At 40.3% G+C, this 13,778-nt stretch overlaps 1 protein-coding gene across 1 annotated transcript in view; it reads left to right on the top strand.

Moving 5' to 3' along the window:
- The window catches only part of mtcl2 (microtubule crosslinking factor 2), a 93,162-nt gene extending 89,893 nt beyond the window's left edge, over window positions 1-3,269 (top strand). The window contains exons 23-24 of the mRNA XM_061075380.1: window positions 24-439; window positions 1,251-3,269. Coding sequence (XP_060931363.1) covers window positions 24-439; window positions 1,251-1,397 — 563 coding nt within the window. The 3' untranslated portion in view covers window positions 1,398-3,269. The remainder of the gene's footprint in view (window positions 1-23; window positions 440-1,250) is intronic.
- Window positions 3,270-13,778: the final 10,509 nt, after the last annotated feature.

Below are 13,778 nucleotides of genomic sequence, written 5' to 3' on the forward strand. Positions count from 1 at the left end.
TTCTGATCCCTGTTTACCATTAGGTAGCAGCCAGTGTGCCAGTCCAGCACGACCAGCTCCTGCCGCAGGAAAACCCTCTGCAGCGGTGGCCTCTGGATCTGAACCCAGCTCTCAGCGGTACAGTGGCCTGGTCCAGGAGTTCTTCAGGAGTGTCTGCAGCAGCCAAGACCAGGGAGGAGTCCTCCTGCCTGTGGAGAGAGCGCAAAAAGAATCCCTGGGCGGTCTCAGAGGTCTGAGTGTCCCGGGGGGTTTTGTCACCATCGATGAGCCCAAGCCAGAGTGCATGTCAGCTGTGGTCGGAGGTCTCGCTAACGACAGTGTCACCAGGATTGTTAATAAGAGGTTTATGAGACAAACGGTCGGGGAAGAGATGGTCAATATCTTGGGAGGCGGGAAGGAACCAATGAGCAGCGCCGGAGCAGCAGGAGGAGGGACGGAGGTAAGATCCTTGCTAGTTTAAATCCTAACTTTTCAAATTTTAAACATTTGCAAATCTTCATGCAGAATTCTGTTTCTGAACTATTTGAACAACACTCTTGAAACTTGCATTAATTAAATGAACAAATCCATCACTGTGACACTATGTGAAGATCAGTTTAAATAGTTTGCACCTCATTAACTTTCACAATAATTTAATGCAATTACAGATAAGTACCGATTCAGTGTTCACTGTGATGGATTACACAGTTTAAAGCTGAAGAGTAAAGACTACTTGAAACCTGCAAAGACTGGACAAATCACCTGTTCTGAATTTGTCTACCAACATTCACAGATTTATTTTTGAAGTTATAGAGAAGCACATTCTGAACAACCCAGTTAATATGGACGTAACACACCCGGCTGCAAGTAGACTGTGGTTATAGTGTAGTGAGACAAAATAAGTTCCTGTACAAAACAAACCTGCACAGAGAAACTGCACTAGTCTGCCGTTTACCCACAGTTCTCAGCTAATTTCATTTTTATTATTATTATACCTGCTTATATATTTAGCCCCAGTGTCTTAATTCAATATCAAACATCTGAAAAAATATTAATTTCAATGAGAACGATTTGAAGAGACTGGACTGGAAAGCTATCAGCATAATTGTATGATGTAACTGGTGAAACCAGTTTCTGGTTTCAACTTGTCAGAACCGTGTTAGTCATCACACTTATTCTATTCATGTCTGCATGTGTGTCATTTAAAGAAAGTTTCAAACCCATTATACATATTCTCCACGCCTTGTTGAACAACACCCTTTCTTTCCCAGGATGCACCCTGTGACTGCGCCGCCCAGTCATCCTGCCTTGCCCGACCATCCAGAACTGCAGCTCGCCATTCGCTGGGGCAGTGCAAGCACCGCTCACTAGAGTCTCTGGCGGCAACGGAGGAGAAGAAGGACGCCTGCAGCGAGTGACGCCACTTCTACTGCCACATGCAAAGACACGCAACACACAGGAAGACACGCACCCACAAACATACACACACACACAGACACAAGCAATACTGATTCTTCACAAACACTGAACACCACTGCCATAAAAACACAACCTTCACCAAATGTACATACACACCTACAACCTGCCACACAGGCGCACTGCCAACCACAACATACACAGCTTGCACAGACTGCCCCACAAACACACTGCCACACACACACACACACACACGTACACGTACACAAACCTAGGTTACATTGAAGTAGGATAACAAGGACTGAAACCAACAGTTCAGAACAACACAAAAATACCAGCAAGACACAAAACTAGACACACTCATCATCTTAACACACTTAATTCCACAAAAATCTACTCTCAACTGATGAGAGTCTAACCGGTTAAACGATGATGTCAGGACTGGACCTACACTCCCCACCACCCCTCCACAATGATGACGCTATGTTAGAGCAGAAAGATAGGATGCAGTCCCAGTGTGTTGCTATGGGAACTATAAAACAGAAGAGGAGACATTTATCAAAGCAGAAAAAACATTTAATGTCCCGTTAGCAACTCTGCAACCTCGTCACATACACTCCTGCCGTGCTCGGGAAACGCAGTTGTACCACTTCGATTGTTTAGCACAATAACATCCCTGCGAGTGTCTTTTACGACGGGTCCTGATGACACATCTGGTTCAGTTTGCAGAGCAGCGTCTCTTGTCCACTCGCAAAAAGGAAGAACTCTGCAGCGCCGTCAGACTTAGTATCCCAGCATGACCACGGCTGGACTCCATTGATGGATGTTCGGACGTGTCGGCTTCTAATGAGACCATGAAACTCATCTCGGACTGTACCTCCTACTATTGTTGTTAAGTAGCAACAACAACAATCCCTCCTGGCTCGTTTAGTTGCAACACTCCACTAAGTTCTCAAAAGGACGTCGGCAGTAAATACAGGGACACGTTGTGGCATTGTAGCCACGTCTTCAACCTTGTTTTACCCTCCAGAGTCTGTATGTGCAGCAGGTGGAAAAAGTGCCTGTCTGTTTCATATTTTTGAGATATTTCTCCACTGATGTCAATGTCCCCCCCCATCTGATAAAGACATGTGGTGTACAGTCCTGCAGCACTGACTGGGGACCATTCCTCATCGATTGCAATGACCTCAAAGCCAATCTGCATATTTTTCCCTCTTCTTGTACCAGTTTTTCTACATGCTAGCAAAACCCAGACCAACACAACAAATGTACTCCATTCATCTCTATTCTGTAGAAAAAGTTGAGAAAATCATGTGTGTCTCCACTGAATCATGACATTGTGACTTTTGGAATCTATGTCACATAATGATAAAGAAATGATGACACATGACCTGCTTCATCAATACATCTCTATCCTCTGTGCTTCGTAGGATCAGATGTGAACAATAGGAAACAAACACAGATTCTCAGTGTGTTCAAACTTCATCAAGCAGAAAGGAGATATAAGTCAATGCATTCCTTTTATTACAGAAAACATTCACATTTCCTCAGTTCTGTATGTTGTGTTTGCTCGTTCAGTTCTCAGCTTCCTCTTGTACCACTACGTCATTCCTACAAGTCTTTTACTTCCTCCTTTCTCTCTTCTCTGGAATACAATGGCATTGTTTTTTAGTGCTACACAGATGGTGAAGCTCCAGTATGATAATGTTGAGCTGTAACAACATGAAAGATGTTTCAAGATCCCACTGCATTCACACGGAGGACTGACAGTTTATAAGTTATCATTTTACTAAATTCTTAATTAACTTATTGATTTTTCAAACTTGAGTCAAACAGGTTGTTTAACTAAATTAAAATTGTGTCTCCATAAGCCAGTAGGCTGTCTGCACACTTATTATTTGTGTACAAAAACTACAAATACTGTAAACTAAGAGCATTTTTGTAATGTTTTTTTTCTCCCATCTGCTTGTTTGCGGTATCATTCTCTTTCAAATCAATCTACCAATAATCAAAGTGCCTGTCAGACTGCCTGTTAGTCAGCTCACACCAAAACTGGACTCCATGTGAAAAAGAAAACCAGCAGGCCTTTTTTTCTTTAAATGGGTAAGATTGTTTTTCTGAACATAACTGCGCACATAACTGTGTACTAACGCTACAGTAAAGTACTGTACCACAGCGGAGGAAGGACTAATTGGTTTACAGGTATAGAAGGGTATATGAGGTTTTTGTTTTATACCAAGAATTATTGTATTTCTGGAAGCTAAATTATTTTTGTTTATTTTTGTTTTTTTTATATGGATGTTTTTACGGATTACTAGCCTGTTGTTTCTATTGAGTTCTCATGGTGCTACTTAGTGTAAAGTCTGCTGTGGGACGCTGCCTTTAACAAGGCATCCACCAATGGATCCTTTCATCTATTTCAATGTGTATCCTCCACAGTTTGTGTCGGAGCAGCAATCGGGTGTCTCTGTCTCTGCGCACAGTTTGATGACTCAGCAATTTGAAATAGGGCATTACCGTAACAGTACATGTATCTAAAATAACACAGTGAGGAAAAGCCACAGTCTAAACGCTGCTGTCTGTCTCCAGTCCAGCCCTCACTGCTGGTACAAAACCAACTGTAGGAAACCAGCTTGTGCTTCAGAAGCTACTGACTCGATTTCCACAGGAATAGTTTTGGCTCATTACCAACCATATTTATACAACAGGTAGTTTTTAGCCAAGAAACCTGAGACCACAGGAATAATGTAACCTCGTTGAAATGTTTTCGACTGTCCCAAAAAAAGCACAGCTAACATAGTTGCGTCCACATCCACTGCTCTACTTCCCATGATATTTCCATCTGTCAACGCTCTGTCGAAGTGTCACACAATTAAAAACCACATCTGTTGATTTTAAATACATAACATGTATTTAACGTCAACAATAGAAAGTGCAGAAATGCTGAAAATAGATCATTCCGGTGATGTTTGTTACAAGGATTCAATTGTGTTTCTAGTCTTGAGTTTCATCTTAAATACAGCTGATTTAATTTGAAGAATACATAAGATCGCTAACAAGCTAGCTGGCTCCCTCAGCTGGGCAGCTACAGCGAACTCTACGTCAGAACGTATGTTTTCTCTAGTTGAAAAAAATGTAACAATGATTTTCCATCAGGATCAATGTACTTTTAAATATGCAAAATATTCGGCTTCTGGTTGACGCTGGCCTGGTTAGCAGTTAGCATTCGTTTCACACAGCTACATATGGAAGCATATTTATAGTACAAAAGGTTTACAGTGAAGTTCTGAATCCGGAGGTCTGGCACAATGTATCAAACCGTATAGTTCATCCATGACCACAGCAGCTCAACATCCAGTCTAAAGATCTTCATTTGAACATATCAGCACAATGAAAAGCTGCAAAATTAGTCAAATAGAAACCCAAGCCAAGAAGTTTCCCGCTATTGAAAAATACGAGCCACTAATGCTATTTTATGTTCACGCACAAATTACAGTACATGCTGCACGTTACCAAGACACTGAAAACTCAGCACCTCGCCAACATGTTATTATCTATGCCCAAAATAGTTCAGACGCATTATTTGAAACTTTGTAAGGGAGAATTAAGAAATAATAATAGTTATCCTTTCAATGTGGCCCTTTAGCTGCTGCCCGACATCTTTGCCGAAAAAACTCTAAAAGGATCCTGAGATGCTTACACACAGTTCAGTTAACTCCAGTCTGGCTCAGGTTCAGTCTGCAGTGACCACAGTCCACTGATGACTCAGTCGTCCCACAGTCTCTGCCACCACACACCGGAATCAATCATCTGAAACCACAAAGGAACCTTTATCATACCCTAATATTAGGTTTGGCAACACTTCTGCTATTTGGATATACTGCAAATTCTACAAAACAATACTGCTAAATACACTATAGAATCTGTCATGATGAAACCAACCATCTTGGGGCCAAAATCGTTCCTTTTATTTTGAAATCTGAACATGATGTCAATAATAGGTCTGATGAGTTTAGAATAAGATTTTGAAATCAAACCTTTGCCAGACCTATAAAAGAAAAGCACAAACCTGAAACTAATCATACTTTTCAAACTTTTTACATGCAGACACTTTGGCATCATTCACTCTAAATAAATAAAAGTGTGATTTTGATATTTGAATAGTCCACAGTTTGAGGACAAAAACATTTGATATTTTATATATAATGATTTAATGTAAAGCTTTCTAAGTTTCCGATGATCCCACCTCACTGACCTAGATGAAGTGAACCAGATTCTGTTCTACCTCGTCCACTTATGAATATACTCGGAGATGCGTCATTGAACAACACAGACTCATGTATATTGTAAATATGATGAATCACCCGAACACATCTGTCGCCTGTAAATACCAGAGCTTCAGTCTCATTGTCCTTTCGTCCTGTCAATTAGAAGGTCACTTTAGTGCCTTTACTCTTCTGTATGACACAATGCTAACCAGGTTCACTAAAACAAGATTGTCGTCATTTGTGGTCTTGCAGTAGGTGCAGACTGAATTGTGTTTACATTAACTACTGTTCTCATTGTGACAGATAATCTGTGTTGCAAGTCACTATGGGACCTCAAAAGTAATGTTTACCTAAGAGACTAGTTTTGCTTCACATCTGTGTGACCAGACCTCCAAATAGGTGCGAAATTGACCAATGTCGCATTTCGACTTAACGTTTTTTTAATATTCAGTCAAGCATAATCTTATGTTGTTATGATGTGAATATGAAGATATGAAACGAAAGAAGATTCCAAAACATGTCAGGTTGTGGGGAAAAAAACTGCCACTGTCTTGTATGGAGGACACAAACAAACTAGAGAATGAAGTTCCATGTTTTTAACTGATTTGAACATAAACACATTGGGATATATGACTTTAAACAGTAATAATGTGGTAAAAACTTTACCACAATGTTTGATTTTTATTGTATCTCAGATCTACTGCAACCTGGACACATTTTCTATGAGAATCTAAAATGGCGCAGTCAGCACACGACTCTTTCTGTCTCTGATGTCGTTGATCAGTTGTCTCTCCGCCTTTCCGGATTTTCCACCTGCCTGCCAGGTGTCACGTTTGCTCCTCCCCCTCAGATATATAGAGTCACTGCAGCCGACAGATGAACAGGTCTCTCAGCATCACCAGCCAATGACAGATGAGCTCTTACAGGTCACAACCACGAGTCTCTTTATTCCCTTGTGTCTGTGACATGAACCTCTCCAGCCTTTTTAACATATTTCCATTACCGTTCATATGATTGTTACATTCTGGCAGTATGTACATGAATTCCTTACTGTTCATAATGTTATAGCTAAACTATTACCTAGAGACAGCCTGTATATCCGCTTTATATAACGTACTCTTGTCCTTTTTAAAAAAATGCTTGACTCTTTAAAAAAAGGGAGAATGCAATGAAAGTTATTAAATGAAACGAGTGCACAGTAAGGAAATGTGTCCCCCCCCTTGCATCACCACTTGAAAAGAGAGGAAAGGCTTGTACTCTCTCTGTCCTTTTTGTTTCGTTGAGAAAAAGCTGAATATCAACAGCAGGTCGCTGTGGACGTATGTAGCTCTCTGATTTTACACACCACCTCCTCTGTACATATGTGCATTTAGAAACCAAGGAAATATGGCAGGAAATGTTGAAGACGTTCAATGAGAACATTCGATCCAAGTGGATTTTTAAACGGGTTGGGGGGATTTTCTTCTTTTTTGCAACCAATGTAGCTTGCAAATCACAATATTATAAATGCCTCCTGTTTGTCATAGAATTCACAAATAAATGTTTGCTGGAATTTAATATGGTTTCTTTTCCTCTTTTTGTCTCTTGTTTTGGGACTGCCTTATATAAAATGCTTAACATATCGGTTTTAGGAGATGAAGCAGAGGTCAGGGCCGTGATAGAAGACAGAATAATGAAGGGAATTTGGTATGAAGAGGAATAATAGTTTGACAAAGAAAGTTTACCAAGTCCTTATACATAAACGATAAATTAGGTAATTTAGGTAATTTCCTAACCCTTACCCGTTAAATAAGAGCATTTTCTGATTTGCCATCTTTTACTCTCCTGAGCTTAATGAAAGATTGTGATCACAGGTCATAGGTGCAAAGTGAACTCCCGCCTTTGGTTTTAAACACCTGACAAACATAATCTTCCACCCTGATCTTTTCTGTTAAGGTACATACACACTCTACTTTGGTATTTATGTTTAGTGCCAATTTACACTCAGGCGATCACTTTCCCTAATCTATACACTAATGAATGAGGAGTGCAAGCTGATGTAATTATATTATCAAGTTGGAAGTGAAAACCTCCTTTGTTTACCTTTATATCATGATCCACTGCATAGAGACTACACTGCATTATTAATTCAAATTTAGCTGCAGTCACTTTGACTTTGCACCCTGTCCACAACTGCAGAGAAATGTTGATCATGACATATTTGGCCACACAGATGAGAATGAAAAGATGCTTTTTAAATGGCTCTGACTGTGAAAGTGCCTTTTATCTGGGGGGGATAGTGGAGAAGAGTCCTGACCCATTGAGAGGAGTGGACAGATGGTGTTTTATTGAGATTCAGCATTTGGTGGACGTACTATGAAAGCTAGAAATATACAGAGAAAGTAATTTGGCAGCAATTAACGTAAAGCCGTAAAGCCGTTTAAATGCACACTTAGCAAAATCTGTATTTGATTATCATTTTCTGTGAGGTGTCCATATGTCTCCAAGAGGCAAAAGAACGGGTGTGCTTTGTAAGTCTGGTTGGGGAGGAATGAAAAAGGAAAGAAGGTGAAGTTGAGCAGAATGAGAAAGTGAAAAAGAATGAAATGAAAACACAGAAGAAAATTTGCTCCAAAGAAAGAAGGAAAGAAAAAATACTGACTTAAACAATCCAGTGGAGAGACACGCAGGTCGGCCGGGGCCAAAAAGCTACCTGAGGATGTTTTGCCTTTGAAAAGCTTTTTTAAATGGAGATACTGTTCACCATTAAGTGCAATATATGGCAATATAGATCTTTTTTTGTATATTGGGCGCTGTCTGAATATTGTCCTCGAATAATTAAATTCTGAACTGCATCTCCAGTGTCTGCCCATGAAACTGAGAGAGAAAAACTCAATCAGAGTACATTAATATTTAAACACATATAGATCGACTTGCTTCTCAACTTCTCAGTTAATTCCATGGCAATCCTGTGCAGGCAATTTAACTGAATAATAATCCCTCCCGGAGCTAAACTTAGGTATAGATTTAACTGCAGGGCTGTTAGTTTTCCGTTAATTCAGCCAGCTCAGATGTGGGATTTACAGTAGGCAGACCCACCTCTGTCTGACCCCTAACCCTGACCCACCCCTCTTTTCTAGACCTCTGCCTGATAACCTAACCCTGCTCAAGGCTGGATGTCTTATAGCTAATGACTGGATTTAAACAAAGTGTAAGAGCACAGGACATCATGGTACCAGCAGAATGAGACTCAGGAGGCGCAGAGGTTAAAGATACAGATATGTGTGTAAAGCTGAACTAAAGTGGGTCAATGTTATCTCACAGCAGCCCACTGAAGACTCAGCCGTTTCTCTAGGAATTGAAAAGTCAGCAGAATACAAAGAATCCACCCTACAACTAACCATGGCACCTTTCATTTGTATTATTTTTGATCACCATAAAAAGATGCATCATTCCTCAGCCTTTTCATGTCAATTTCATTAAAAGGAGGCCGGATATTCTGTATTATTCTTGCCATCAACAAATCACATAAAAAAAAAATCTAACCCATCAATGAATCAGCTCTAAATTTAATTTGTACGCCATGAAAGTACAACTTTGGTTATGTCAAAGCACCTCATAGAGAAATCAAACAGTTCTCACAATGAGCAAACACTGTGCTGACTGTGAGGGGGGAAAAGCTAGTGATGCAATCACAACATTTCTCTTCATTGCAGGAAATATTTTTAAGTATTCATATCTATGTATATTTACATGTCATTTATATTTTAAGTGATACATTTACTGGTCTTTCATTTATGGACTTGTGTTACTACAGTGGTTTTGGTAAATTCTGTATTGAGCACAAGATGGTTCAGCATTCAGGATAAATCAAGTCGATCAAATGGATTCAGGATGAGACGTTAGAGAGTGACAATAAAACATATTAATGCGTTCATCATGTGTTAGAAAATGTCCTCACGTGGTTTTAAAGAGTCAGACACACACACACACACACACACACACACACACAAACACACACACACACACACACACACACACACACACACACACACACACACACACACACACTAAACAAGATAAACTGCATTGTTTGTCCAGCAGGTGTCAGAGTTTCCCCTGTCTTGAGGTTAAAGACACTGGGTGAGTGTTTATGACACAAGTAAACAACCAGAAGACAGAGTGTGGATGTTTCTGCAGCGGCTCACAGAGGTGAGGAGTATAAAGCTTTATTTATTAAGTCCCAATGCATTATCAGTATAATGTGTCAGAACTATAAAAAAACAATTACATGTTCTGAATTAACAAAATTCTACTTATTAGATTGATAATGCAGTAATGTGTAATTAGTAGTAACAGGTTACAGTTAGTTGTAACGTAGTAGTGTATATACTGTAACCAGGGGTGGACTGGCCATCTGGCATACCGGGCATAATCCCGGTGGGCCGTTGACCCAATGTGGGCCGGTCTGGTCCGCTATCTTGCTTTTTTTTTTCTCTTCTTCCTCTCTAAATTCCCTCCAATTGGGCCGGCCAATTGGCTACAGAGGGCTAGCAGTGTGTTGCCAGCATCGACACATATTATTGGTCTATTGTTTGTCATTGTCAATCAATCATGGGCTGACAGGCTCAGAGAGCCCTGACAGTGCTGTCAATCACAACACAAACCGGGGGCGGGTGAGGCGGGACCTCATGGCATTGGCGGGGGGAGTCGCGGGACTGGCTGCTGCTGAGACAGAAATGTAACTTAATGGATAATAAGAGTAAAAAAACGCCCGGGTGGCGCTGAGAAGCATCGGGAAAAAAAGCTGAAGTCTCTGGAGGTGGAGGCTGCTAAATGTGCCAAACTGACGGACCTATGTGGTGCCGGGTTCACCAGCCCAGCAGCAGCAGGTGCGCCGGGAGACGAGCGAGGAGGACTCGACAATGATGAGCGAGTGGAGGCAGACATGTGAGCGCGCATTTTCAATTTTCAATACATTCTCCAAACTGGCTCGTTACTTGAGCAGCGGCTCTACCCACGGCGCTCTCTCTCTCTCTCTCTCTCTCTCTCTCTCTCTCTCTCTCTCTCTCTCTCTCTCACTCTCTCTCTCTCTCTCTCACTCACTCACTCACTCACTCAGTCACTCGCTGCCCCCTCCCTCCTGAGATGTGCAGGTCCGGTGGCGTGTTTGCCGTTGGGGGGGGGTGCAGCGCGAGAGGTTGGTCTATCCCTCCGCAGGTTCACCTTCAGAAATCTTGTTACGACTTTTACTTCCTCTAGAATAGGATAAGAGATAGTGTCTTATTTTGTGTGCCTATAGTATAGTGGTTATACTGTGGTTTATTAATGTTCTTGGGCAGACACAAGAGGCACTTGTTTATAGTTAATTAGAAGTTCAGATGCACTGGTCCATTACTATTTGAACCTCAGCATCTAGGGTTCAAAATTGGTAAAATTATACATTATATACATTATATTCATATTGTTGTTGTAATTTTTCAGTCAGTTGAGATAAATCTTGAGGAGAAACATTTTGGGTTGTTTTGTGTCTGTATAGACCTACTATAAAAAGCACTTTGCATTTTTAATTTTAGTTCTTGTACTTTTGATACTTAAGTACATTTCAACACCAGATACTTTTGATACTTAAGTACTTTTAATATGAGCTACTTTAAGACGAAGATAAGTTACGTCAATTTATTGGCAGATGTGCTCGGCTAATTATGTGGGCCGGTCTGAGCCAAAAAATGCCCGGGCCGTTTTGTTCTCCCAGTCCAGCCCTGACTGTAACGTAGCTAAGTGGTTTGAATCCCCAATACAATTTACTTTGCACTGTAATCCTATATGTAAATGATACAATCACATAATATGGATATTCAAATTCGTTTATATTAATTCATAATTGTTAAAAAATGATGAGAAGTGGAAGTATTAAGTTTGTAGATGGATAGATGGTGACGAATTGAAATTGGAGGTAGTTCAGACAGAGAATACAAATCAGCAAATCTTTGGGATTATATAAAAAAATGGACTCAAATGAAAACGGTGAATAAAGGGAGTAGAACATAAATCAAATAAAAGGGGTAGTCAGAGTCATTAAAAGGATACACACCTGCAATACACACATGCAGGAGTCATACACTCGGCCAATGTGTGGCGCTGTAGGTAAACTACTGCAATCAACAAAGGAAAAGTTTTTATGCAGCACCTTGGATTAGGTGAAGCTTCCTCTTAGTGTTTCAGTTCAGCATGAGTTACACACTATCTCTTAACTTATCAGCACGATAAAACACAAGTTAGGAAAACAAAGCATGGAGACAGCTGTGTTATTAATATCCTGGTAATCTCAATTCAAAGCCTAGAACAATTATTTACCATAAATGAAAAACCTGAACTAAAAATAGATTTTCACACATTCCTTCATATGAAACTAAAATGTCCAGACTGCAGCAAACAAAAATGGAACGGCACAAGCCTGAATACATCATTAGTTTATTTAAAACCTTTATTCAATTATTATTATACTGTGTACACAGCAAAGAGTAAAACAGATTAGTAAATCAGTGGCAAATGTTAAAGTTGATATCAGAAGAAAGAGTAGTATGCATCTTTTATCCAATGGAATCAACAGCAATTTGTCAAAAACTGCTGTCTTACATTTCCATGGGTGATTTCAAATTGTATCTGTCTGATATTTTTGCATTTTTCTTTTAATTGTTTTAATTAAGTCCTTGTGTTGCTTTTAATGATCAACTCTTGTTAGGTTAGATGTATTTTCTAGTTGTGAATATCCCCACTCCAACAACAACAGGGACTGCAGTTGAAACCCACCTAAAATCTTGAATACGTAATGCAAACATGCACCAAGTAAAAAAGTTGATCTATATTTTGGCTCTATCTAGTGGTGAGTAGTGGAACCTGCAGTAAGAGACAAACCGGCTGAGAGTGAAACAAAGAACAACAGATGAGGAGGAAGAGGACCTGGTTGCTGTTTGTATTTGTATGATAACGATCAAATCATTGGCTTGACCAGAAATTAAGTTTACTATTCAAATGATTTCCTGTGCAGAGATTTAATGTTGTTCGTAAGGGGAAGTTCACGTGTTTAACCAACTGCAACGGATGATTCTGTTTATGAATTGATTTCATGTCAAGGGAGTTTATTTCTTTTAGTTTTATTAATTTCAGGAATCTCTCGAGCGTCAAAAAGATGAGAACAAGAACGAGACGGGTCATTTACATCTCTCTTCGATTCAGAAAGAGTTCATGAACACACAATGGCAGCATTGTTGAACCCATATTTTTCAGAAAGACAGCAGCACCAACACATTATTGGTTTGCGTGTTTGTGTATTATGCATGCTGGTCTGAGCATATGTATGTACAGTACGTAACTTTGTGTGTGTGTGTGTGTGTGTGTGTGTGTGTGTGTGTGTGTGTGTGTGTGTGTGTGTGTGTGTGTGTGTGTGTGGTTGTATAAACAGTACTCTGTGTCCCACTGTGAGCATGAATAGAGACCATATTATCTTCTGCTCCTCTGTGCTCTGTCTGTTCCCTCCTCCTCTCTTTTTAATCCTTCCCTCTGTTCTTCTCTCTTCTCATCCCACCATAGCAGCTGTTATGTAATGGAAGGAAGCACACAGCTTGTCTGTTTGACACAGCCTACTGGAGATTGTACTTTGCTGTGTGATTTACATTTGAACGGCAGAAAAGCTCAAATATTTGGTCTGTGCTGTGTCATTATTTTGCTTGTTTGGGATCAACTGTCGAGCAGTTTCTCATGTATAATTACCACATTTGTTTTCTTCCATCCATCCGTTATCAATACTGCTTATCGCTTGAGGGTCCTGGGGTTGCAGCCAATCCCAGCTGACATTAGCGAGAGGAGGGGTACACCCTGAACAGTTCGCAAGCATCTTGCAGGACTTAATTCACATTCACTCTTACGGCCATTTTAGACTCTCCTATTAATTAAACTCCAACCTGCATGTCTTTGGACCGTTGGAGGAAGCTGGCTAACCTATGTTAACGTAGGGAGAACATGCAAACTCCACATATTCTGCATTCCAACAGGAACCTTTGAGCTGTGAGGCAACAGTTCAAACCACCTTCCTACGTATCACCACACATTACTCTAATTTTCTGCAAACAGAAA

Source organism: Limanda limanda, chromosome 7, assembly GCF_963576545.1.
Source record: "Limanda limanda chromosome 7, fLimLim1.1, whole genome shotgun sequence".
NCBI lineage: Eukaryota > Metazoa > Chordata > Actinopteri > Pleuronectiformes > Pleuronectidae > Limanda > Limanda limanda.